General features: G+C 32.6%; 3 protein-coding genes across 6 annotated transcripts in view; 2 read left to right on the top strand and 1 right to left on the bottom strand.

The window, feature by feature from the left end:
- Window positions 1-12,285, top strand: part of Pgant5 (Polypeptide N-Acetylgalactosaminyltransferase 5) — a 36,957-nt gene extending 24,672 nt beyond the window's left edge. For all 4 annotated transcript variants that reach the window (XM_074185012.1, XM_074185025.1, XM_074185005.1 and 1 more), the window contains exons 7-9: window positions 676-815; window positions 1,883-2,116; window positions 11,964-12,285. In XM_074185012.1, the coding sequence (XP_074041113.1) occupies window positions 676-815; window positions 1,883-2,116; window positions 11,964-12,128 (539 nt within the window). In that variant the 3' untranslated portion in view covers window positions 12,129-12,285. The remainder of the gene's footprint in view (window positions 1-675; window positions 816-1,882; window positions 2,117-11,963) is intronic.
- Window positions 12,286-16,368: 4,083 nt separating this feature from the next.
- Window positions 16,369-17,710, top strand: LOC111507810 (uncharacterized). The gene is made up of 3 exons (XM_023163169.2): window positions 16,369-16,769; window positions 17,000-17,234; window positions 17,425-17,710. The coding sequence occupies exons 1-3, from the start codon at window positions 16,701-16,703 to the stop codon at window positions 17,478-17,480; spliced, it is 360 nt and encodes a 119-aa protein (XP_023018937.1). The 5' UTR covers window positions 16,369-16,700; the 3' UTR covers window positions 17,481-17,710.
- A 4,290-nt stretch (window positions 17,711-22,000) lies between these two features.
- Window positions 22,001-25,365, bottom strand: LOC141486645 (uncharacterized). The gene is made up of 3 exons (XM_074184997.1): window positions 23,000-25,365; window positions 22,719-22,940; window positions 22,001-22,662 (listed from the first exon to the last, which is right to left on the bottom strand). Exons 1-3 carry the CDS (start codon window positions 23,168-23,170, stop codon window positions 22,015-22,017), a joined length of 1,041 nt encoding a protein of 346 aa, XP_074041098.1. The 5' UTR covers window positions 23,171-25,365; the 3' UTR covers window positions 22,001-22,014.
- Between the last annotated feature and the right edge of the window lie 1,094 nt (window positions 25,366-26,459).

Genomic DNA, 26,459 nt, shown 5'->3' with positions numbered 1-26,459 from the left:
ATTAATTCTCCTATTCCATGTTCGGTTTTTGACCTGTCTGTAGACCAATGCTACTGTTGGTGTGGTTATTTCCAAACATTTTATTAATGGCAGTGGCTTGTTTTATCTTTGGTCACCAAAGCAAAAAAGCATATGTTGTAATTTGCTTAACCACAATTGAGTATAGCCATCAGTTCCACCTTCAGCTTGGTAACCCCACCATAAGCTTTTTCCTTGAATGACTGTTCTGGAGACAAATAATTCTGGTAGATATATCAATAATTCATTTAAATATTTTTGTTATTTATGAAGTTAGATAATTCAATTATGCGAAGAAGTTTTATTTTGAAAATTATTTCCTATTGATGTTTAATATGGTACTTTAAAATGCAACTCAGTTTTCTTGCGTAGACCGAGTAAAGTTTTACTTTTTCTTTGAAGGTCAACAGAAAAAAAATCCCCCAGTGTAATTTCATGTGTAGAGTTATAGGAAAGGTACATTTTCAACATTTCTATATTTTCATTTTATTCTGGAATGTCTGTACATACAAAAAGGAGCACTTTTTTGTGGACCACAGCACCATTCATTATAAAAGCAACAACTAATGGTTCTCTGAACATTTCGATAATATCATGAAATTGCATGTATTATATTATCTATCAATAATATAATAAAGTAAACATGTTTTCTTTCAGGTGCAAGAAATGTACCTGTTGGAGACATTTCTTCGAGACGAGAATTGAGAAGCAAACTGAAATGTAAAAGCTTCAGGTGGTACCTGGAAAACGTTTATCCCGAGTCCCAGATGCCATTGGAGTACTATTACTTGGGAGATGTAAGTTATTTTCATCAAACATAGGTACCTGAAAAATACAATGAAAGTATTCCTGATTATATATTATATGATTACCGACAGAATCTACAATCAATACATTTCCATCGTAATTTAGAATATGACGCTCATTAATATTTTATTTATTTATTTATTTGACACTTTGGTACATTGAGTACATGTGCTAAGTCATAATTAAAAAACGAAAATAAAACTACAGAAGTTGAACAATACAAAAACAATAAATATGGTTCACGTCCACAAACTTTCACAATATAGAAGTATTATATAAAAAATCGGAGAAGTTCTAGCAAATACTCTCAAAATGTCATGAAAAAGTGTCGTGCAAGAATTCCTCAAGACTGTAGTAACACTTCTGTAAGAGAAGTTTCTTCACCTCAATTTTAAAAAGTTTATCTGACTCGATTTTCCTAATAGATGCCGGCAAGTTATTATAACAGTTTGTTGTATTAAATAGTGGGGAGCATCTAAAGTGAGCCGTTTTGTGTGAGGGGGTTCTTAACAGTTTCCCATGACGGGTGTCTCCACCATGTATATCCGCATTTGTGACATTCCACCACATTTAATATATTTTTGTTTTTTCATTTCGTAATTCTATCGCAATATAAATAGTAATTTTTTTGGATATTATGTGTATTAAAAGTGAAAATAAAAAAGTTCATAATGATACTCTTGAATAATTTTTTTTGTGAGAAATCAGCAAGCATTCTCAAATGTCGAATCTTGATGAGGACAAAAATTATACTTTATTCAATTCAAAATTATGTCAATTGTTACTCTAAAATATAATTCATTGGAAAGACATTTTAATGAGTTTTGTCAATAGATTATCTAATCGAATTTCCTCATAACCGATTTTACTTAAATACATTTTTACTTGATGAGTAAAGACACGCCCGAAGAAGCCATTGTATGGCGAAACACGTGTTGGTTTTTTTAAAATTGCTCAGTGAAAATCTCACAATAAAGTGTTTTTTGAATACGTTAGTTATGAATTTTCATTAAGTATCGGCCAATTCCATCATATAAATACATTTTTATTTTCGCAGATACGTAATGTGCAAACTAAGAATTGCCTGGACACAATGGGAAGGAAGTCCGGAGACAACGTAGGAATGACTTATTGTCATAATTTAGGTGGAAATCAAGTGTTTGCTTACACGAAGAGACAACAAATTATGTCGGATGATAATTGTCTTGATGCAAGCTCTAGGACAGGACCTGTTAAACTAGTAAGATGCCATGGAATGGGTGGTAATCAAGCTTGGCTTTATGATGTAGTGGTAAGTAGTATGTCAGCATTTATTAACTTCAAAACATTTCAAAACGAGAGAATATCACATGAAAATGTTTTTTTGCAAAATACCAAGTATTTATACACAAATAATGAGTTGTTTCATCATAGTGTTTTTTGAGGCAGCCAATGCTTAAAGCCCATCTGTTTAAATTTTGAGTTGAATAAAATTGTTTACCATGTATACCTATTGAAATTCTTTCACAGCATGTTCATTTTTGAAAAGGAAGTCATAAATGCTTGCAGTGATTATAAATTTATCATTTGTTTGAAGGTGATTGACAATGTTTCGTGATGAATTACACTAGTTCGGACTTCCATTGTCTACTATATAAAATGATTTGAAATCCCTGAAACAAGTAAAAAAGAATAATTAAAAAAGAATAGTTGAAAATAACAATTATATTAAGCAACAATAAACCTGAAATGAAATGATAGTGAAATAACCTACAAGTAAAAATATAATAATTGAATAAATAAAAATTAAAGGAATGCAAAAAAGAAAATAATAAAAATAAAGTGTAGAGATTCCAAGTCACGTTAGTTCACGACGTTTCGATTGTTGGTATCTACAATCGTCTTCGGGTGATGACTGGACTGATTCCTCCGAGAGATGACTATTTTATAGGTCGTTGAAATACTTTCACTTTCTCTACTTTCCATTTTCCGCTTCACTGATTCCGTGAGGGATGACCGTTTTGGCGGGAGTTGGTCATTTTTCGTTTGATGATGGGTTTCCATATGTTTCGTATATCTACGCTGGCCTGGCTGAAAACGTTGTTGGACAACATGTATGCGGATTCCTTAAATTTTCTCCTGAACCAATGTTCCTCTCTGTGCAAGATCTCAGCTTGGGACCACTCGATGTTGTGTTGATGGGTCCAAACATGGTCTGCTATTCCTGATTTGCTGGTTTCCCCTCGCTGTGTGTGCTTCTTGTGCTCGGCAATGCGAACATTCAATGGCCTCTTAGTTTCACCAATATAGGATTTTCCGCACTCACAGGGTATCTGGTAAATGCAATTCTTGGAATCGCAGTCCGCGTTTGGGGGCCTGGTTTTCGTGAGCCTCACGAGCCTCAGCGTAGATATACGAAACATATGGAAACCCATCATCAAACGAAAAATGACCAACTCCCGCCAAAACGGTCATCCCTCACGGAATCAGTGAAGCGGAAAATGGAAAGTAGAGAAAGTGAAAGTATTTCAACGACCTATAAAATAGTCATCTCTCGGAGGAATCAGTCCAGTCATCACCCGAAGACGATTGTAGATACCAACAATCGAAACGTCGTGAACTAACGTGACTTGGAATCTCTACACTTTATTTTTATTATTTTCTTTTTTGCATTCCTTTAATTTTTATTTATTCAATTATTATATTTTTACTTGTAGGTTATTTCACTATCATTTCATTTCAGGTTTATTGTTGCTTAATATAATTGTTATTTTCAACTATTCTTTTTTAATTATTCTTTTTTACTTGTTTCAGGGATTTCAAATCATTTTATATAGTAGACAATGGAAGTCAGAACTAGTGAAATAAATTTATCACATACACACACGCCAATTCCGTGCAATTGGATCAGAAGTCTCAGAAATTTCCATGAACAACAAATATACTTCAGGTGCACATAGCAAACCTCTTGGTATTAAAATTGATTACTCTTAATAGTATATGCATAGAGAAAAATATCCTAGTAGTATGTTATTCGTAATAAGTTATAAAGTTGGATACTGATAAATTATGTACGATTCACAGTTAAGAATAGAAAAACTGTGAATAATTGAAAAATATAAAATTAACATTTTTTTTTTTATTTTGAGAATGGGTTGTAATACTTGCAATGTGTGTAATTATGATATATCATATACCAAATGTAAGACATTGGTATCACACATTAAATGCTTGAACAGGTCTGTCAACCAACTGAATAACTTTCAAAATGAAGGAGAGAATCCCAGTGGTGAAAGATAGTTGTGTGAGACGTGTAGGTAGGTCTTTTTGATCCTCCACTGCAACCAGCGACGGTTCATCGTGGCTCATATCCTATTCTAACTCAACCAAATAAATTCAGCTTCTTAACGGTGCAGATTACTTTATTTGATGAGAGATCTTCCAGGTCAGCTGGTAAGAGTGGGATTCTGTCAATCACTGAAAACTTGTTTTCAGTCTGCGGCGGGGCAGACACGGAGTATATTCTCTGCTAGCATGGCCTGAATTTCATTGATACGCTCCTTGATAGATCATGGTTTATTTTCCTCAATCTAGTGAAGACCTGATTGTTGGTTAGTCTGCCACTACCTTCGTCAGGTAGGTAAGCAACACAAATGTGTTTGACCTTCCTCTTGAAGATGACCACTTGGTGATCGAAACACGTGTCGAGGTGTTGAAATAACGGTTTGGTGTTAGAAAAAAACTTCAGTAATATTCATATACAAATGTGGGAATATAAAGAAAATACTTGGTTAGCGAAACGCGCGTCGATAGAAAGTTTTTTTGGTCTGGTGTGGGAAAATATTTTCTTTATAATCGTTTTAGGCCAGAGGTTCCAATAATTCTACCTATCAAAAAGCGGATATGTGATTTGAAAAATACGTCTTCTGTGACGCATTTCAGGAAGACGCTTTCCAGATCCTCTTTGTAACCTATAGCAACGCAGGCGGGAATGTGCAACTCTGGAAATGTACTTGTGGATCATCTTCTGGAATATTCTCTTCAACGGCTATAATTGCTTACTGAAAGGATTCCAGTTTATTGGTCCTTAATGACTGCGGCAACCTTCCCATATGGGGTCGTCTGTAAGTCAGCTAGAGCTAAGATGACAAATGCCACTTTGCAAAATTTGAGTTCGCCTTTCCACATTGAGGTGTCATTCGATTCATAGCCTCTTTCATAGCAATCCAAGATTTGATACAAGTTGGGCAAACAACAGTACAAGAGTTACACTTGTAATGCACTGCTTGGAACCTTTGGTCTAGTAATGAATATTACTGGAGTTTTGTCCCAACACCAAACGATTACTTTTAACACTTTGACATGTGTTTCAATCACCAAGTGATCATCTTCAAGAGGAAGATTGAACTCAATATCAACTCAATCACAGTCATTTGAACTTTAATCTTTCTCTTGAAGATTATCACTAGGTGATTGAAACACGTGTCGACGTGTTGAAAGTAACGGTTTAGTGTTAGGATTAAACTTCAGTAATATTCACAAAAGTTACAAACAACCCAGTTGAAAAAAAAAAGATCAAAACATTCACTAAAGAAAAGTCCCACCGAAAAATGATACTATATAGTGTACCAAATGTAAGCACAGGTATCACACTAAATGCTTCAGTATGACTATGAACCAACTTAATGGCTATTAAAGGGAAATTGAGAAAAGTGGCAACAACCTGAACGGCATTGATGCAGCAGCTAATTTAAATAGGTATACTCTTAATGATTGTTTGGCAAAATTCAATACAAGAGAACTTATTGCCAAAGAAGCAGCTATAAATCAATGATACACTTCAACAGGAAATCAATGTTATTAAATAAAAAGTAATTTAGATGAAAAATAGACTAAATGTGAGTTCTACAGAATCTTGTTGTCAATTCAGTCTTGGAGAACCTAATGAGCAGCAACAAATACAAACAAATAAAACATTTATCAGTCGGTAGCCAAGCGGTTCGGCGTGGGTGCTTTGTTCACTCACTCGAATTGACTGCCGTGTTGGTCGGTGGTTCAAGCCCTAGTCTGAACGATCGATCTTCACTTGCTACCGTCCAACCCGTGTTAGGAATCACACGTTAAAAGGTAAGACCTCGATAATCCTTAGCTCGCCACAAGTTTCGACTTCTGAGGGTTGTCGTTCGTAGGGGTGCGACAGCTGGTTAACTGAAAAACAGATTTTAAACAGATTTTTTTAAACAGATTTATAACGTGCCTAAAAACAATAAAACTGATGATAATCAGGATCTTCATATTGTAAATAACATCATTACTGGTTGTGAATCTTCTATCGACTTCCAGAATTTCAGAATACAGCTTGTTGGGTGTCAAGTATCTAGTAGAAACAAACAGTTTCAGTTACATTTTTTGAATGTGGTATGTTTTCTTCGAGTTGGTGATATGAAGCAAAAAAAATTCATTCAGTTGACAACAGTGTACCCAATGAAGAGAAAGTCTCTGCATGATTTGTCATTTGCATTCTCTTGTCTACACAGAAAATATAACCTCAGTTTCGACACTGTTTTCATAACTATAATGGTATCTAGAGTTATGGTTTCATTAATATTGATATCTAACTGGTCGAATTTACTTTTTATTGATATTGCATCACACGTTAAAAAGTAAGACCGCGTTAATCCTTAGCTTGCACAAGTTTCGACTTCTCAAGGTTGTCGTTCGTAGGGGTGTGACAGCTGGTTAACGGAAAAACAGAACAGATATAAAAAGTTCAACTTGTTCTCAATTTCAGACGGATTGTAACCCAGTAAAGATAAAAAATCTTTAATTTTTATGTTATTCTTAAAATTCATAATGAATTTCGATACAATTTACACATTTTGTAGTTAACGGATGAATGATTCACTGGGTGTTTTGTTTTAAAGTTCAGTTTGGAAAAGAAAGAATTTACTTTCATGTATTAGGACAGTTTATCAGAACAATGGGGAAACTGTACAAGTTTAGTTTAAGGTGCGTTCATTGATAATATAACTGAGAAATTTACTTGTAACTTTCATAGTATTACGAAATTTTAAAGTCATTAATAACCCGTTGAATAAACGATTGAGCAATAATTATTCACTGAGTGTTTATGTTGTAGTATGACATGGTATTTTCGGATGGTATTAATAAAAGTTGAGGTCATCAATACATTTATGGTTCAGCTTAGTAAAACTAATGATACCTGTGGCAGATAGAAGCCTCTTATATGCTTATACAGCGTTACTCACGGTCGATGGTAGGTTAGACGTTTCTTGAAAACGCAAAGCATGATTTTTCTGAAAATTTCACCTCTCACATTTCCTTACCTGTTCTATCGATCTAAAATATTTTCAGCATTGCGGCGTTGCCACTTCCATCAAAAAGTCCTAGCAACTTAATTTTTTTAAATGGAACACCTTGTATATTAATACATTTTTGGAATCGCTCTGGTATTTTAATACTTTTTTGTTAATAATGTCCAATACCTATCTCTATCTGTTTTCGAGATAAAAAATAAATTGTGCTAAATATTTATTTATTTATTCACGGGTAACTCCCATTTAATATAAGTTATACAAATATCAGATTGTTAACATTAATCTTATCTAATTTAATTATAATTAATAACAATTCAAACAGTTATAGTAGAGAATTGAAATGAAGCGAGAATAAGAATAAGTATATCTTAACTTATTTCTAAGAATATCCTCGGAAATATGAAAGAGATCGAATTTTGTATTATTCCCGTTTGTGACTATTTTTGATAAAGGAGAATGCATTCCATAGTTACACCTAGGGTAATCTATTGCAAAAGTTAGATTATTTCGTGTTTTTCTAGAGGGAACATGAAGATTTACTTGGGCAAGAAGAGTTGAACAACTAATTCTAAAATTGAGCAATTTATGAAGGAATATAATATCTATATGATCTCTGCGTAAACTAAGTTTCGGTAAACCAGTTACAGACCAATTTTCTGAAAAAGAGTGATCACTGAAAGGTATAGACAACTTAAAGGCAATATCTTTCATAAATTTGTTTTGTACTTTTTCTATAGTGTACTTATGAATTTCATAAGTTGGTGACCAAACACAGCTACAATATTCTGTAATCGATCTAACCAAAGCGAAATACAATAACTTAATAGAATTAATGTTGGTGAAGTCTTTTGTAGTCCTGCATACAAAGCCTAACATTTTCATTGCTCTGCTAGAGATCTGTTCATACTGCAGGTGAAAATCCATTTTGACATCCACCACTACACCAAGATCTCGTATGGATTTCACCGATTCTAATAGTTTGCCTGCTATAGTATACATATTGTTGTAATGAGTAAGTGATCTAGAAAAAGACATTCTTTTGCATTTAGACACATTCACATCCATATCATTGTCTACACACCATTCAGTAAAAGATGTAATATCATTCTGAATATGTTCGTAGTCAACTGTGGATACAATGGTTTTGAATATTTTCAAGTCATCAGCAAACATTAATACTTCAGAATGACTAATTTTGGTTTTGATATCGTTGACAAAGATAATAAATAGGAATGGTCCTAAATGGCTTCCTTGCGGAACTCCTGAGCTAACAGAGATTTGTTGAGATATAAATCCTTTAATTTTTACAACTTGTCTTCTGTTACATAGATAATTTGTGAGCCATTTCAATAAATTCCCAAAGAAACCGATTGCCTCCAATTTTGCACAGAGAATCCTGTGATTAACTGTGTCAAATGCTTTGGAAAAATCCGTGTATATCACATCCTCTTGCTGTTTTTTCTCCAAAGCATTTAAGATATACTGAGAGTAGAGCAACAAATTAGTATTGGCCTATTTGCCCTGGCAAAACCATGTTGCTCATCGATTATAACCTGATTCAGAGGGGTTTTATATTATAGCATATGAAGCTTTCCATCAATTTAGGTATAGCACTCAATATGCTAATGGGGCGAAAAAAAATTATGTTTGCTCTGTCTCCAGATTTATGTATAGTGTTATGTAACTCGATTTCCATACAAGAGGGACCTCACCTAGACTGAGTGAAGCTGTAAAAAGCAAAAATAGTGGTTTTGTCAGAGTAAATCTACAATTTTTCAATAACATTGTTGTGATACCGTCAGGTCCTGGACCTTTATATGGATCCAATTGAGATAGTTTATTACAAATAATTTCCAAACTAATTGCACAACTATTCATTTCCACAGTCTTATCAGTGGTGAAAGTTGAAATTTCATCAACAGTATCAGGCTCGTACACAGATTGAAACTGTTGTGCGAATGCATTTACAGTATCATTACCATTGTCGTAGGTCACAATACATAGTCTCAGGTAAGCCATTATTTTTCCGTTTGGTATTCACAAAGTTCCAAAAATATTTAGTGTTAGATGCTCAATTCATAAAAAGTTGATATTTTGATGATAGTTTGAACAAACTCGAAATATTCAAATAACACCAAGAAATCGACTCCATATCATATAGGGCGTGCTAAAATTACTATTATTTCCATTGTGCATAAAAGTAGTCAAAAGTTAATTTTTTCAAATAAACCCCCTGTATATTACTCAGTAAATTGAAAGATGGTGAAAAATGCTTCAAGATGATATATCATGTCCCTATACCTAAATCGTCAAGTTTTCTCAATAAAGTCGCTTCTTCTAGAAACATTTTTTTTTTTTAATTTGGATTTAGGTAGCAGTGGAATTATCAAGCTTATAGCAGTTCGGTTCGCCAAAAATGAATGCAAATATTGATTATTCAAACGAAGTTCTTATGAAATTATTTATTATACACGGACAGTGTGATCAAATCATTGCCAGGACTTGTAGAAAATTCAACCAAATGTATCCTGAATTAACACCAATGAACGAGAGGAAGTTTGTAAGATTACAAAATAATTTCCTTAACTATGGCTCCATGTTAAAAGCGCCTTCAACATTACCAAAACCTGTTATTTCAAATGAGGACAATACTGTTAACGGTTTGGCATATTTTTATGCATATCCAGAAGCTTCCATTCGCAGTGCAGAAAAAGATTTAGGTGTATCACATGCTTCAGAACAACGAATTTTGAAAAATCACGGAATGCATCCGTATAAATTTACCAAAGTTCAAGCTCTAAAAGCAGAAGACTTCGAACGTATTTTTGTAAATCCCTTTCGATTCATACACAGAAAGATCGGGAATTTTTGTCAAAAATAATTTGGAGCGACGAATCAAAATTTACGAGGGATGGTATTTTCAATAGAAGGAATAAAAATTTTTGGGCTGATAATAATTCTCATGTTTCAAAAGAAATGGGTTTTCAAGAAAAAATTGACCTGGATGTTTTCTGTATTCTGAAGAACAATAAAATTAGCTTTTTTATTTATGAAGACACACTGAATGCAGAGAGATATCTCCAAATATTAAGGACGACTGTAACCGATTTTCTTGAATTCGTGGTTTCAACTGGACGGAACGCCAGCTCATTCCACCCAGGAAGTTTCCAGGAAACTTGACGAACTCTTCGACGATTGTTGGTTTTGGGCCGTGGGATTGCCCACCGAGATCACCCGATCTCACGCCACTTGACTTTTTTTTATGGACTTCGAAACAGCGTCGAAAACTCTTTGTGAATTACTTATAAAAGTAACCGAACTGCTATAAGCTTGATAATTCCACTGCTACCTAAATCCAAATTCTAAAAAAAATAATGTTTCTAGTAGAAAAAACAGTATTGAGAAAACTTGACGATTTAGATATAGGGACATGATATATCATCTTGAAGCATTTTTCACCATCTTTCAATTTACCGAGTAATATACAGGGGGTTTCATTTGAAAAAATGAACTTTTGACTACTTTTATGCACAATGGAAATAATAGTAATTTTAGCACGCCCTGTATGATATGGAGTCGATTTCTTGGTGTTATTTGAATATTTCGAGTTTGTCCAAACTATCATCAAAATATCAACTTTTCATGAATTGATAGTACTGATGTATTTAATTTCAATTAAGGCTATGTTTTGGACCATATTTAGCACAATTTATTTTTTATCTTGAAAACAGATAGAAATGGGTATTGGACCTTATTAACAAAAAAGTATTAAAATACCAGAGCGATTCCAAAAATGTATTAATATACGGGATGTTCCATTTAAAAAAATTAAGTTGCTAGGACTTTTTGATGGAAGTGGCAACGCCGCAATGCTGAAAATATTTTAGATCGACAGAACGGGTAAGGAAATGTGAGAGGTGAAATTTTCAGAAAAATCATGCTTTGCGTTTTCCAGAAACGTCTAACCTACCATCGACCGTGAGTCACGCTGTATGTATATTGGTGATTTAAAATTACCTCAAGCAGATAGATCTTCTATCACATTTGTTTTTTGAAACCATACAAAATAATTCAAAGAAAACCTTAATGAATTATTTTCATTCTTTCGCATACTTTTGTCAAACGTCATTACCAACTAACTGTAATGTCAATTTGTAACCTGTCGCCGATACTAAGATAATGAAAGGATAATTTCAAGAATATCTTGATGACACATCTCCTAAGCGTAATTCAATGGTTTATTTGTAACAATATAAACAGCACCTTTCGTTATAAACACTGAGTAGAATAAAATAAGAGAATTTCTAATTTGAGATTAAACGACTCACCAGGTAAGGAAGTTCAATCCTCACTTATACTAGTAGGCGCATTCTAATTATATCACCTCAGAAATTCTAATGTTCTAATAATAACTGTTATCTTTTGTCGACATTTTTTTTCAGTGCCTCCTAATAAAAGCATATCATCATTTCAAGGTTCGAATTGTTTGGGCCACTTTCAATGGCTTTTGTAAGGTAACTATCTATAGCAGATGTGCGTTCGCAAGAAGCTCTTGTACATTTTTAAGGAAAGAGTATTGTTTCAAATCCAAAGCCTTCAATAATGCTACTACTTCCGGGTTTGGTTTTGGTGGCTCCAGCAATATACTGGAAGCTTCCATTTCTCTAACAGATAGAAAATATTTCATGAAGTAATTTCAAATGAAGTAAATGAAAACCTCACATTACCACAAGATATTTTTCACGAAATTTCATTTCATTTTTTCTTTGCCAATTCATTAAGTTGTTATTTTCAATAAATTCTTTTTGGATATTTTTTCAGGACAAAACCATCAAGCATGTTAACACTGGCAGTTGCTTAACAAAACCTGACAGTAGTGACGTCAACCTGCCCCTATTGAAAGCCTGCAGTTTCGGAGAGGGTCAGCAATGGATAATGGAAAGTGATTTCAAATGGCAAGCAAGGCACCACCAGGAAGACAACTAGACATACCAGTGGGTGATGCAGTGTGATATTAATTAATTCTGTAAAATATTTTCAGGATGCTGTGGAATCCTGAAAAGTGGTGAAAATTTTCATAGCAGTTCAGGAACTTCTTGAATTATTTTTTTTAAAGAAGAGTACAATTACAATTTTGAATTAGTACAGGATTATCATTTTTGTTGTATAAATTTTTTCTTATTCATCCGATCTGTACACTGAGTCTAATCGAATTTATTTTCAGCAATATTTATAGAAATCTTATATTTTTCGAATGTTTTAATATTTATTCAAATACCTTATTTATTATTTGTATTTGCATTCCACTAAAGATGAAGTAACGAGATAGTGCAGCAGGTATGCAATGCATAATGGAGTCTAATCCAGTTACATTTATATCATTATTTCTCCCCCGAGAAATAAAATTGCAAGAAACTATCTGTGACAGGTTAGTTATAGATCTATCACTTTTATTTTGCTAATTGAATTAGCAATTCTTCCTGAAATAAGACTTTTTTAACGTTAAGGAAATGAACTTCTTTGTGAACGACTGCCATTTGTATATATTATATAGAATAATTGGTGACCAATAGAGTTGAAATTTTCATAATTTTTACTAAATAATTGCTCGTTTAGAATCATATTTTCTCGGACAATATTACTGCACAAAACTCAATTCATGAAAATTGAATTGGGTGAGGCTAAGCAAATTAGAATTATCATATCAAAATTTTGGACATGAAAAACTACCAATTTGGCTAATGACTTTTATATAGAAAACTATTTGAATATGAGTTCTAGGAACAGGTAAAAAATTGAACCAAAATCGATATCACCACAAATTTTTATCGAAAGTACTAGTTTTACGGAAATACTGAAAGAGGGAAATATTTTTTAACGGATTGAACAGTGAATTTGTTATTCTTTTCCAAAATGTGAAAAATGTCAAAACTTGATTTTGTTCAACAGAAGTCCTAAGCAATTTGATCTGAGAAATGTAAGGAACACTTAAAAGTTGAAAGAGTCAAAAGAAAATATAAAAACCTCCCAAAAAAATTAAAATATAAATCAGGCATTCTGGCCAAATATTCTCAAAAAATAAACAATGAAAATTTCATTATTTGAAAACTATAAAAAATGGGTCAACATATACGGGGTATATTTGGATACTGCTTGATTTGAGAATTTTTTTTTTATGTTATAGTTTGAATCAACGGTCGATAGCCAAGCGGTTCGGCGTGGGTGATTTGTTCACTCACTCGAATTGACTGCCGTGTTGGTCGGTGGTTCAAGCCCTAGTCTGAACGATCGATCTTCACTTGCTATCGTCCAACCCGTGTTAGGAATCACACGTTAAAAGGTAAGACCTCGTTAATCCTTAGCTCGCACAAGTTTCGACTTCTGAGGGTTGTCGTTCGTAGGGGTGCGACAGCTGGTTAACGGAAAAACAGATTTTAAACAGATTTTAAACACTATTTGAAATGATGGAATTTGACAGTGGCAACCTCTTATAAAAAAACTCTATCATATTTCTTTTTTCCAAAAAGTATTTCCACTATCACTAATTGAAAAGTTGGTTTGTTATTCAGGAGAAATGATCTGTTGAAACAATTGAACATCCGATTGAATGATATTTAAAATCATCGAGTTATATGAAAATGTTTTTGTTAATTATTGTTCATCACTTGGGAAAATGGTATACCCTTAAGTAATTTCTAGAACTGTATTCACAGAAAAAGTAAATTTTGTAGCACTAATTTCAACATTGATCCAGTATCTAATAATTCTTCAAATAAATTCACCCTCATTCAGACAGATTTGATAAATCAATAAAAACAGATCTAAGTAAAAATCAATTTTAACCAACTAAATTCATTATTTTCATATTTAATTTTTGTTTTTACTGTTTCAAACCATTGTAGATCAAAACGTTTTTCCTCCTTCCACGAAAGATAAATTTTGATGATGTCTATCTGTTTAACACAACTCAAGTATACTATCGCAAACTAATTACAAAAGAAGCAGACTGGACAGCAGGGAAACTTTCAAACAAAAAATACCAACTGGAATTATTTTCATCCTGTCAGTCCGAGCTCCTCAATAGTTTAGTGAAAGTCAATGTGAGAGTTACATCAAATTCAGTTGCTGGTTAGCTGAACCACAAAATAGTTCGGAACTTTTCAAACTGAGTAGACTCACAGAGATATATTTTACTCGATGTCAAATAAAAAAATCATTATGAATTTTGAATATTATTAATTCATATATAATGATCACTCTTCAAATCTATTTACAATAGATTTTCCATCTATTGTTGGGAAGGTGAAAAATATGTGACGGAATCGGCCGATACTTGATGAAAATTCATAACGTATTCAAGAAACACTTTGTGAGATTTTCACTAAATAGTTTCATAAAAGTCCAACACGTGTTTCGCTATACAATAGCTTCTTCAGGCGTGTTTATAGTAACTAACTTAGTTGTCTGAAGAAGCTATTGTATAGCGAAACACGTGTTGAATTTTCATAAAACTTTGGTGAAAATCTCACATGAAATGTTTCTTGAATATGGTGAAAAATAAAACCCACTTTTAACAGTTACTTTTTGTTCAAAATGGCTGTTCAAAGATATTTTTATGACTATTTATTTCATCTACATTTTTGGTATTCAAACTAGTTTTACCTTGAAAGTATTAGGAAATGATTAAAATTAAATTGCAAAAATATTTACAGTTCCCAGCAAAACAAATACATATTATTTTGAAAATAATCATATTAAGTAGATAATTGTGTCCGAATTTGATAACTGATCCTCCTAACTCATGTAGAAAACTGTAAAACTCGCCAAATAATTGTTACTTAAAAATTTTCATTGAAAATTGTTTGCTGTTAATTTAGGTTAAATGATTGCACAACTGTAAGACATACACGTAATTTTAAAGAAATAATGAAATAGTTACCACCTTCATAAAATGTAAGTTAAAACTTCGGAACATTTTTCTGTTTTCCATTCGAGAATCAACTTCACAGAAATTATTTCTTTATGAATTTTTAAAAAATAGAGAGGAAATCCATTTGTAAATTGTTTTTCAGAAAAATTCTGATACCCTTTCCTGTACAGTGCATTACTAAAATAATCAGTTTTTTTCGGTATTAACAGCATTATTATAGTATTAGCCTTGTGTTCTGGTAAATAACACCCTGAAGCACCTAGGGAGTACTGTGGCTAGTCGGAGTCCCATCAGCCATATATTCTAGCAAAATCAACCCAGCATCAACCATAAAAATTATACTGATAGGGCGATACCGCTTGCTCGAATTCACCCTTAGCATTAGTAATTGTGTACATGTACATTATTGTTCCTGATAAGTAACTTTATTTCTTAAATTTCAAATCGAAACTCTTCTACTAATTTGATATTTATATCAGTTGTGCAATCCTGTATTCAGTCAGTGTTTACCAGTCATTTCAAAATAATCATGCTAAAAAGATTACAAAACAATCTTATAGGAAAGAAATTCAACAAATCATAATTTCAAGAACAAATTATATGAATATGAGTGAAATTCACCACTACATGAAAGACTATAAGATTACTCTATACAGTTTCATATAGAAAAAAACTTATTGTGAACTGTGAATATCGTAATGATGGTAATGAACAATATTGTAATATCTATTCGCTACACCTTTTCAGCATGGTTATGTATATTTATATTTTTGATTCAATTTATTCAATATTTATTTGTGTATAGTTTGTCTTTGGGAACATATCATACAATGTAAAGCCTAGTTTTTTTTACACCATGTCGGTTTTATAGAAATTATGTTTTTGTACCTTTGATTACTTTTAGTGTATCTATTCAAATTTTAAAGGCTAGGTGGTGGTGCAATCCAGCTTACTAAATTAAGATATACAAACATTTCTTAAATAAATGATGATAATTTTGTATACTTTTTTATTCCTTTTACTCCAGGCTTTTCAATTCCATAACTCTCCAAATTCTTTTCACACACGCGCGCGCGCACACATACGCGCACACACCCGCCCACACACAAACAGTTTTATTAAAACATGTATAACAGTACGTCATAATCATAACATCAGTAAATATTTATCATTTGCATTCCAGTTGGTGAATGACCAGGGGCCTATAACACAAATCTTACAATTGTAACAAGTCTACAAATTACAAGTAATACGCTTATAGTTACAAGTATCCTAATTTTTCGTAACATAAGAGAATTTCATATACTTGTAGCTATAAGTAAAATATTCTACACTTGTATATGTTGTTCCTACAAGACAATTTATTTATTTACCTGCTGTTTTCGGTAACACGATTCGTGGTGTAACACGTCTTAACGTGTTTTCGTGTTAGTGCAAGGACTGCAAGTGAAATAATATTTGTAGCTATGGCTAGCAAACAAGTAATATTTGAGAGAAAAATGCAGTTTTTACAAAAAGTTAAAGAAAATAATGAAATTCTATTTGGCGCCTTTTCCGACCGTTTGAAAAAAACAGACAAAGTTGAGAAATGAAAAGAATTAGCAAATGTTGCAAAAAGTGTTTGTTTAATGCCTTCAGATAAAGAGTGGACATATGCCAGAGACACACTATGGCAAAATATGAAGAAAATTACAATGGTACGTAAGAGCGTAGTGTACTAGTTTTGTTACTCTAATGATTTAGTTGAACTTATGCGAGGTGTTTCAATATTAATAGGCAAGTGCATATTGTTGGAATCAAAATATGTTTAAGCTTAGTAATCGCACGTGTCAATTCTCAATAATTAAAATATTTCAATTGCTGGAAATGAATTAGAATCATAGGCCCTGATTCATAATATTTTATTTGAAATATGCTTTATTTTAAGGGAAAAGTTCATAATGCCAGAAAAACGGGTACAGGCGGTCATGGGAAATTGAACGATGTCGATAATATGGTGCTAGATATATTAGGAAAAGAGTCCCCAGTGATTGTAGGTCTTGGGGTACCAGCATCATTGGACGAAGTGGACGATGCAGAACCGCTACCTAAAGACAGCACAACAACAGAACAGCCAAGAATATTAACGCAGGACCTGGGCGTACCCTCAACCAGCCTTATAGGTAAAGTTTATAAAACATTATTAGTCCTAGTTTATGAAACATTATCAGTAATGGCTTTTTGCAGTTTGGTTTGTGAGAAACTACTAATTAAAATGTTTTATGTATTTTTCTTTATTGAACAAACACTAACCAATTATTTATCTAATAGTATACATCTGCCAATTACCACCATACAGTTTACATTTTTTAGGAAAACAGAAGCGTAGCATGACACGTCAAGAAGAAATTGCAAACAAGAAAAAGTAAAACTTGACTTGCAAATTGAACACCTGAAACTGCAAAATCACAAGACCAAACTAGAGATTTTACAGTTGGAAACTGCACTAAACCTTCCAAGATCCGAATTTACACAAAGTTTTGCAAGAGACTACATTTCTTATGGAGAGGACCAGCGTACCACATATTTGAATATTTAGTTTCGTAAAAAACAATCATATTTTCTTACACATTTAATTAATTAAAGTTAATTTTTCTTCTTCACGCTAATTATTTATCCTAAAATAATCTATAAACTGTTGAACTCTAGCTCGAGCTGCTGCTACTAGTGGAGGTGCTTCGTTATCTCTGAGGTTCTTTTCGTCACCTTGATAATCATCATCACCATTTAATACCATATTATCATCTTCATCAATTTTTGTAATATTGCACAATGTTGCACAACATTTAAAAATATTTGCTGCGAAGGCTGGATCTACTCGTAGGTGGTTCAAACATGGAAATTTTTCCTTCAATACGCCAAAAGCGTTTTCAATAATGCGTCGAGTCCGTTTATGAGCTCTGTTGAACCGTTTTTTATTCTACGAAACAGAGAACTGTCACGGAGTACCCGCGCGTCGTGCACACTTCCGGGCCAATTTGCAGTTATATAATAAAACCTTAAGTCAGGCCCACATACAGCCATGCATTTGATGAAATGCTTCCCATTCACACACTTTAGGAAATCCTGCAAAATTATGAAAACGTTCTATTACGTTCCCTGTATTGTCGGGCCATCGAACTAATGCATCAAATTTTATTTCGTTTACGGCAGCAGTAACTTCGTAAACACATCTGCATACGGTCATTTTTGATACTCCATGCATATCACATACTCCATGGTATTGCCCTCCGTTTCCAAACCAATGTAGAGCAATAAGCAGTTTCTGTAATGGTGACAAGCCATACCCTCGAATCGTTATATTCGCTATGGCTGGACCTATATCTTGAAGAAGACTTTGACAGTGTTGTCGACTAAGTCTGAACCTTTCCACAAATTCCCCGTCTGTCAGTATGACAAAGTTACTTCTCTCCCGATAGCGATATACTGCACGACCATTTTCGTTTCCACTATCTGAATCGCTTGACCACATATCGACAGTCAAATTATAGATATACACTCATGATGAAAGACTTCACTACACTAGTACGCTCAATCTACTTATCAATCAAGATAGAATTGTTGACAATTCCGTAACACGACTGTACAAGTCTAATTTTTGTGTTACGAAAAGATACTACAATTGTAGAGAAAGTCCCCTAATTACCAGTGCCCCACTAGTAACTACAAGTTACTTTATGTTACAGAATATCTACACTTGTATAATGTATTTATACACTTGTTAGACTTGTAGTGGTTGTGTCATAGGCCCCAGGTGTGTAGTAATATACTGAGGTTATTGTTATTGAGGTTGTTGTGTATGTCAAGAAATCCAAAGTTCATAGACAAATGTACAACAGAAGTTGCCACGGTTGAACCGTGAACTTGAGTTAGCTGATCACAAAAAAAATGTCATAGTATTAAAAGTTTTCTAGAAGTGAATATTACTGGAGTTTTTCCCAACACCAAACCGTTATTTTAACACCTCGACACGTGTTTCGATCACCAAGTGATCATATTCAAGAGGAAGATCAAACTACTCCTACTTACAAAGCTATCCTTCTTTATACCATAGATACCTGCGTCTTAAGTGTGTTAAATTAATTTCACATAATAAGGAAAAAGAAGTTTAGGTTAAGAATGAACAAAATCTCTACTTTCGGAAAGAACAAAAACCAAGATGAATATATCTCAGTTCTATACCACCAATACAAGGAACTAGATATGAAGGCGGTTTTTGAAACAAGTCATACACACAGATCCTTTCAGGAAGTCCAAAAGACAATGTCGCGAATTCGAATAAGTCTGGAGTTTACGAAATTAAATGTAAAGACTGTGATGCAAATATTATGGACAGACAAAAAGATGTATTGAAGTAGACAGATAGATAGATATCCTTCATTAGTTCTTTGTAATAAAAATGCCTTTTCAGGAGTAGAACATGTCAATTACAGTAAACATTACAGAAGTAGTAGGAAATCATGTGGCAATTTCATTAATATTGGTTAAGAATATAAATGACCACAGATGTATGAATAACAAGGTTATCAGAGTCAATATAATTAATGTAATATTATTATATTAGATACAGAACACGAACATATACATCTATATGTAGGGTTCAAAAGAAACTAAAAGATATGAGGAACACTTAGCACACTTAAAATATGGAAGACCTGAAAAATCAGCAGTCGTCCATCATATTTTGCAACAAAACCATTTCAGAGACTTCAGTTCATTAAGATTAGTTAGACAAGTTAACAACAACAGGCAACTAGATGCCTATGAGAGTATTAATGAGTAAACATAATTATATTATGAATAACGATGGTAGACCAATACCTGATAGTATACTAGTTAGCTTGTTAAAATAATATTTTATTTATTAGATTTACCCGACTTACATAAAAACACATTGTAAAATCAATTTAAGACTAGTAGATAAGGCAATATTGTGAAATTAATTTTATATAGCTTATAATATTTTAATTATCAGATTCACCTAATCATTACATAAGGCCACATTGTAAAATTAATTTAAGACTAGTAGATGAGGCAATATGGTGAAATTAATTTTATATAGCTTATAATATTTCAAATATTAGATTTACCTATTACATAAGGACACATTGTGAAATCAATTTAAGACTAGTAGATGAGGCAATATTGTGAAATTAGTTTTATATAACTATAATATTTTAATTATTAGATTCACCTATTACATAAGGCCACATTGTAAAATTAATTTTAGACTAGTAGATAAGGCAATATTGTGAAATTAATTTAAGACACAGGTATCTATGTTATCAATAAGGATAGCTTTGTAAGTAGGATTAGTTTGATCTTCCTCTTGAAAATTGTCACTTGGTGATCGAAATAAGTGTCGAGGTGTTAAAATAATGGTTTGGTATTGGGAAAAACTCCAGTAACATTCATTATTACTCCAAAGGTTCCAAACAGTGCATCACATGTTTTCTAGAAGTGTTGTGATTCGCATATGATTGCAATTTCAAATCAGAATCGTAATGAATTCCGAAATGTTTAGATATATTTTTTCATAAACATCACCTTTCTATATTAAAAAAAATATAACCCCTTCAGTTCAAATAAGATTCCTCTTGGCTGGGATTAAATCAAATAGGTGAATGAATGTCATTACGATGTCATCGTAATGACATTCACGGAATAAGCAGATCAAGCTTATTCCGTGACATTAAAAAATCGTAATTCGTGAATGAATTGCGTGTATTTTCTATAATGTTATCCAATTTGGTACTGAAGAGCCTTGGGGCAAGTGTCTTAAGGCGAAACATCGGTGTATACCAATGAGGGTGACAGTGTTCCATGTAAGTGCAATTTATGACCATTCATTCATAGTAGAACTCATGTGAATGATATCTGAATTTCATTCCACAACGAATGTTTGAAATACAAACTGAGTAGAGAAAAGTATCTTCTGTATAATTCAGTGTTCATATAGAAGTATTTGTTTCGAAAGAATTTTTTTTTTCGTGTAATTCAATGTTTATATGAAAGTAGCTGTTTCAGGAGGACTTTCTTTCAGTTTGTGTCTGAAAGTTACTTCTTTGCATGATCTACACATCCATGTATAGAGTTACTTATTTTCAAATTGATTACTTCCTTCCTTTCTTTGGAAGATTCCCTCATCTCCTTTTTTTTGTATCAAGATGGAGCCAAAAACTTTCTTTCCCAAACACCTTACTATTTGATCTTTCGCTATCACAGTAGCTTTTTTGTAGTGAATGACATACTGAAAGTTAATTCTTTTATATACTCTAATTTTTATATGCCCCACATAATCATAATTGAGAGATACCTACTCAGGTACTTCTTCAATCAGATACATCCTCAAATTATGATTACCTAGAGCATATATTATATCAATTTTATATCAATAAAAGAATGTCGGTTTCTAAGAAAACAAGTTTAGTAATGGTGATTTAAATAGATTTGTGAAGATCAAATTGTAATGTGTAGTTTATGAAATTACTATAGATCTTCATCAAGTAACGGCCGAATCAATCAGAAAAAAAGTTTAGATTTATTATGAAATTGGCTGATACTTGATGAAAATCTATAATGCATTCAAGTAACACTATATTTTGAGATTCTTACCGAAAAGTTTACAGAAAAGCAACATGTGTTTCATTATACAGTACGAACATGCCTGACGAAGCTATTGTGGTAAAACACGTGTTGCTGTTTTGGAAACTGTTCAGTGGAAATGTTTAGATTCAAATTATGATAATGTTTTTTATTTCTGACCGGGATGTTATAAGCTTATATCGTCATAGTTACGCTATCAATAAAGAGGGTCATAACTCCCTTGGGACATTATAGATTTTATAATTCCCTCTACCTTTCACAGGTAAAAATAAATAGAAATGAAAACTGAACCATATTTTATTTATTCACGTCATTACAAATAATAAATGTACAATTTTGAAATGTTTCCTGAAAATTACTTCCGCCACTGGAAACTATTTCTTCTTTTGTATGGCTGGAGCTTCTGTTCACTACAGTCGAGGTACCTGCCTCTTCTGATGACAAAGTAGACAACATACGCGCCGTTTTATTTCTCAATTCGATGCTATCCTCCAAATACCCCTCCGCCACCGTGGAACTTTTCCAACCTCCGTGTCTTTTTAAGTTAGTCATAGTTGCTCCTGCATTGGCTAGAGCAGTAGCAGAAGTGCGACGAAGGCAATGTCCCGTATAGAAAGATGAGTTTGGCAATCCTAAATACATTGCGATTTTGCTGGGGATTTTCCCAAACATGTTTTTTCCAATTGGCTGAGATGTACATTTATTTTGTCGGAAGCTCAAAAAAAATCGTTCAATACCTTTAGGACGCAAAGACATATAAAGTCTTAATAAAGGCAAAGCGGAGAACTCTTTTTCATCCACAACTGTAAATTTCTTCGATACACCAGTTTTACTTTCCGGTACGTTCACTACCATAACGGAATCCCGGTCCTCTATATCCGATATCTTCATATTCAAAAGTTCCTGACTTCTGCATCTTCCAAAATAACCCATAATCAAAACAACCTATAACAAAAAAAAGGAAATAAATACACACAAAAAGGAAAATAAAAAAAAATTACCTTATGCAATAAATGAATATCATTAGGAGCGTCCTTTAGGAATCTGATAACATCTTTAGGAGATAAAACAGCAGACTTTTTCGGCTTATAACTCTTACTCTTCCGTTTCAAAAAAGCCTGTAGTTCATTGAACTTGGTGATATCTCGTTTCTCATGTATAGTCACCATCGATTTTAGCATTGACCATTTAGTCCATAAAGAATTCGGACTATACGTTTCTGACTGAAACGAATAAACACAATTACTACCAAATCTACCGAAAAACATAGAAAATTCCTTACCAGTTCTTGAAAATATGCCAGAAATACAGTTTCAGTGACATCTTTTGGCATAACATTTTTCCGTGTCAGCCAGTCCGGATATATCTTGTATTCTTTTTGGTATACGGCTTCACTTTTCGATGGAATTAATGATTCTCTTGCTTGTTCAGCTTTTTTCAAAATATCCTCCATTATATTTGGAGTAGAAAACACGTTTTCACCGCAAACACAGCTTGATAACAAAGTTCTGTTTATAAACAAGTAACATAGCAACAACCTAGCAACAAGAAAACTCTACTATAATCAACGGTACCTGATTCAAATATACCGGGAAGGTAATGAATTGGTACATTTTTCCGTTTCAAAAATGAACAAAATTTTATTGAAATCGGTCAGAAATAAAATTATCTATGTACCACGGGAATTAATGAGCCTTAACCTCAGGCAATTGCTGTCCCTCGGGCCAGAGGCACTCGGGACGCAAACTTTGCCATCGGTAATTAAGGCCCTCCTAATTCCCTTGATACATAAATAACTATTGGAAATGTCACGTAATTTCTAGTAACCGTTCATGCATTTTTCAGCATGTTAGTTTATTCATAATTATTGAATAATAGTGTATCTTAAACGGATCTCTGCAAAAAATTTTAGGTCGTTTTCCTGGAAGATGATTGTAAATTATTTAGATTTGAAATATACCAAAGCGCAGAACGTCCACAATAATCTACAATATTTTCCACAATTCTCACCACTGTATATTTACAATTTTAACTGTGAATAACTATAAATTAACGAACTTAGTCACAACTGTGAATTGTGGTTATCTTCTGAAAACTGAAAATTTTTCTCTTATACACTATGTCCTAATTTCAGGATTCTTGAAGTTTTTGATTTCAAAAGTACAAGTTCAGTTATGAATTTTTCCTATGCACCTGACGTAATAAATATCAGCACGTTGTATTTATTGCAAATTAATTTGCCTGCATCATTGAATAATGATTTTGAATTGGATAACAATGTGTTTTGGCACAATCACATTACTAGAAAAGCAAAACCAACTTCTCAGAAATCTGAAACAAGGTGTTAAACTAGACAGATGAACAGGCCTCTACAACTTTTAATTATTTGTGAAGATGTGAGAGATAGCAACGAGAGTGGTAATCTTACCATTTCTTATTTCACTACTACCTTCCACATTTATTTTTTTGAAGCTCAGATTCTCAATGAATGAACATTTGAAAAAATATATTTCAATATCTCAATAGATTTTTTTGGAGAAAGTTTTAATTAGAGCACATATTAGATTATTTTACAATGGTACCAGTTGTATGTATCCTTTAAAAATGTATATTTACTAAAATGATACTGAGCACTTATTTCGCAGAGTTACATAACAGGAATTTGGTACATTTGGAAAAGAAAAAATATTTTTCGTTTTTTCTTAGTAGACAACTCACGAAGTAAATTTTTGAACATTCTTATACAAGAAAATGCCTCATCAATATGGTACAAAAAAAGTTTGTCAGGGATCATTTTCATAAAATAAAAGGAAGTGTATACTTTTGTTCTGATATGAACAAAGAAAAAATTATATTCAGTAGAAAGGTATCAATACATATACATATTTTATTTAACACATTCTAATAATGAAAACAGGAAAGGTAAAACAAAATTAATTCATACAGGCTCATCTTCATGATGTATACAGACATATGCAGAGTAAAATAAGTAGGTACGTTAAAATATTCAAGTGACGTATATGTGTCCGGAAATTCTTCGTTTCGGAGATACAAGTTGTTGAAACTGACTTTTTTTGTTCGTTTTTTTAAAATAACTTTTGCAAAAAATGAGTTATTTGCATGAAATTTGGTAATTGGGCTTTTTTTGACATGGAAAATCATAATTTCATAATAATTTTCATGTACCATCTAGAGGGCGCTGCATACGCTGTCATTATTTATTACAAATTGCTCCAACTTTTTGACAGTAAACTTTTGGCACTTTTCTTAAAAAAACCTAATTTCCACACCTTTTCTAAGTAAAAAGGGAACCCTCACTCAACAACGCTGGATGTAATCGTTTTCAAGATATTAAAATGAATAGCTGAAAATAACAATTATATTAACCACAAAATAAACTGAAATGAAATTACAATAAAATAAAATACAAGGCAACAATTAAGAATTTAACAATTAAAAAGAAATGAAAATTAATAGATATCAAGCCAAGTTAGGTACGACGTTTCGATTGTTTGTCCACAATCGAAATGTCGTGAAGTAACTTGGCTTGAAATCTTTTTCAAAAAACCCTGAAATTAAATAGCAATAAAATAAAATACAAGCAACAATTGAAAATTGAACAATGAAAAAGAAATAAAAATTAAAAGATTTCAAGCCAAGTTTACTTCACGACGTTTCTATTGCTATAGTATCCACAATCGAAACGTACAAAAATACTGTTCAAAAATAAACAAATTCTTAAGAACCTCATTTGAATAGTTTTGTTCCATCTTTTTGAAGGTTTGAAACAACTTCTGAAGTAACAAAAATGTCAATATTATTAGGAGAATGTCACAATACTGTCAAATAGTAATCATGGCCTGCTTCTAAAATACCGAATGGAAATAACATTCTGAAGGGACATTTTCACAAATAAATTATCGTAAGTCCGAAACTTGACTTGCTATACGCATACGCATGATATACATCGAAAGAAAGCAAATTTTAACAGCTTTATGAATTTGTAATAATACACAGGGCATTGTCTATTAAATCTTTAGACAATGCACAGGGTGTTCCTGTTGAAATAACCAAATTTCAGACACTTTTTTAATCAAACGAAAAAACTGTATTTTTTACCACCCTGTATATTGAAGTAACGAAGATTACGCTGAAGTCTGGGAAACCTCCAAATATCACCTAACTCCAAACCAAATTCTGATACCATAGTATTCTATCACTCGAAGATATCAACATTTTTAGAGGTCATAATTTCCGAAGGGAAAAATTGAAATTAATTCATATTTCGTAAACGGTAACAGATAGATACAGGGAAAAATCAAGGAAAAAATGTTAATCTGCCATCCACTGTGAATCAGCCTGTATCAGATTTTAAACAGATCAACCCTAAGTTGAATATAGCATATGTTTTGACTAGGTTAGGTTACAAGATAGATTTTTTTTCACTTAGGCGACATCTTTAGGAAAGGAAGGTTTTGACTTTCTACTTCTCCAAGTTCATACTCTATAGAGCATAAACTTAATTTTTTGAAATTTATTGCTTCTTTCCTTTAATCCTGTCTTTCTTGGAATATTCCCACATTTTTTTTGTATATAAAGATGGAGAAGTAAAAAACCAAAACTTTCTTTCCTAAAAATTAATCTCTCCTAAAAATATACCCCCTTTTAATTCAAGTGAAATCTATTGTGCCATGTGTAAAGTGTACATACGAAGAGATTGCAATCTATAGATTCACAGTCAT

This window comes from Leptinotarsa decemlineata, unplaced genomic scaffold (assembly GCF_025532065.1).
Source record: "Leptinotarsa decemlineata unplaced genomic scaffold, Ldec_3_MD MMD2_P_RNA_scaffold_2, whole genome shotgun sequence".
Taxonomy (NCBI): Eukaryota; Metazoa; Arthropoda; class Insecta; order Coleoptera; family Chrysomelidae; genus Leptinotarsa; species Leptinotarsa decemlineata.
Note: the sequence above shows the minus strand (reverse complement) of the source record. Positions and strands in the feature narration are given on the sequence as shown.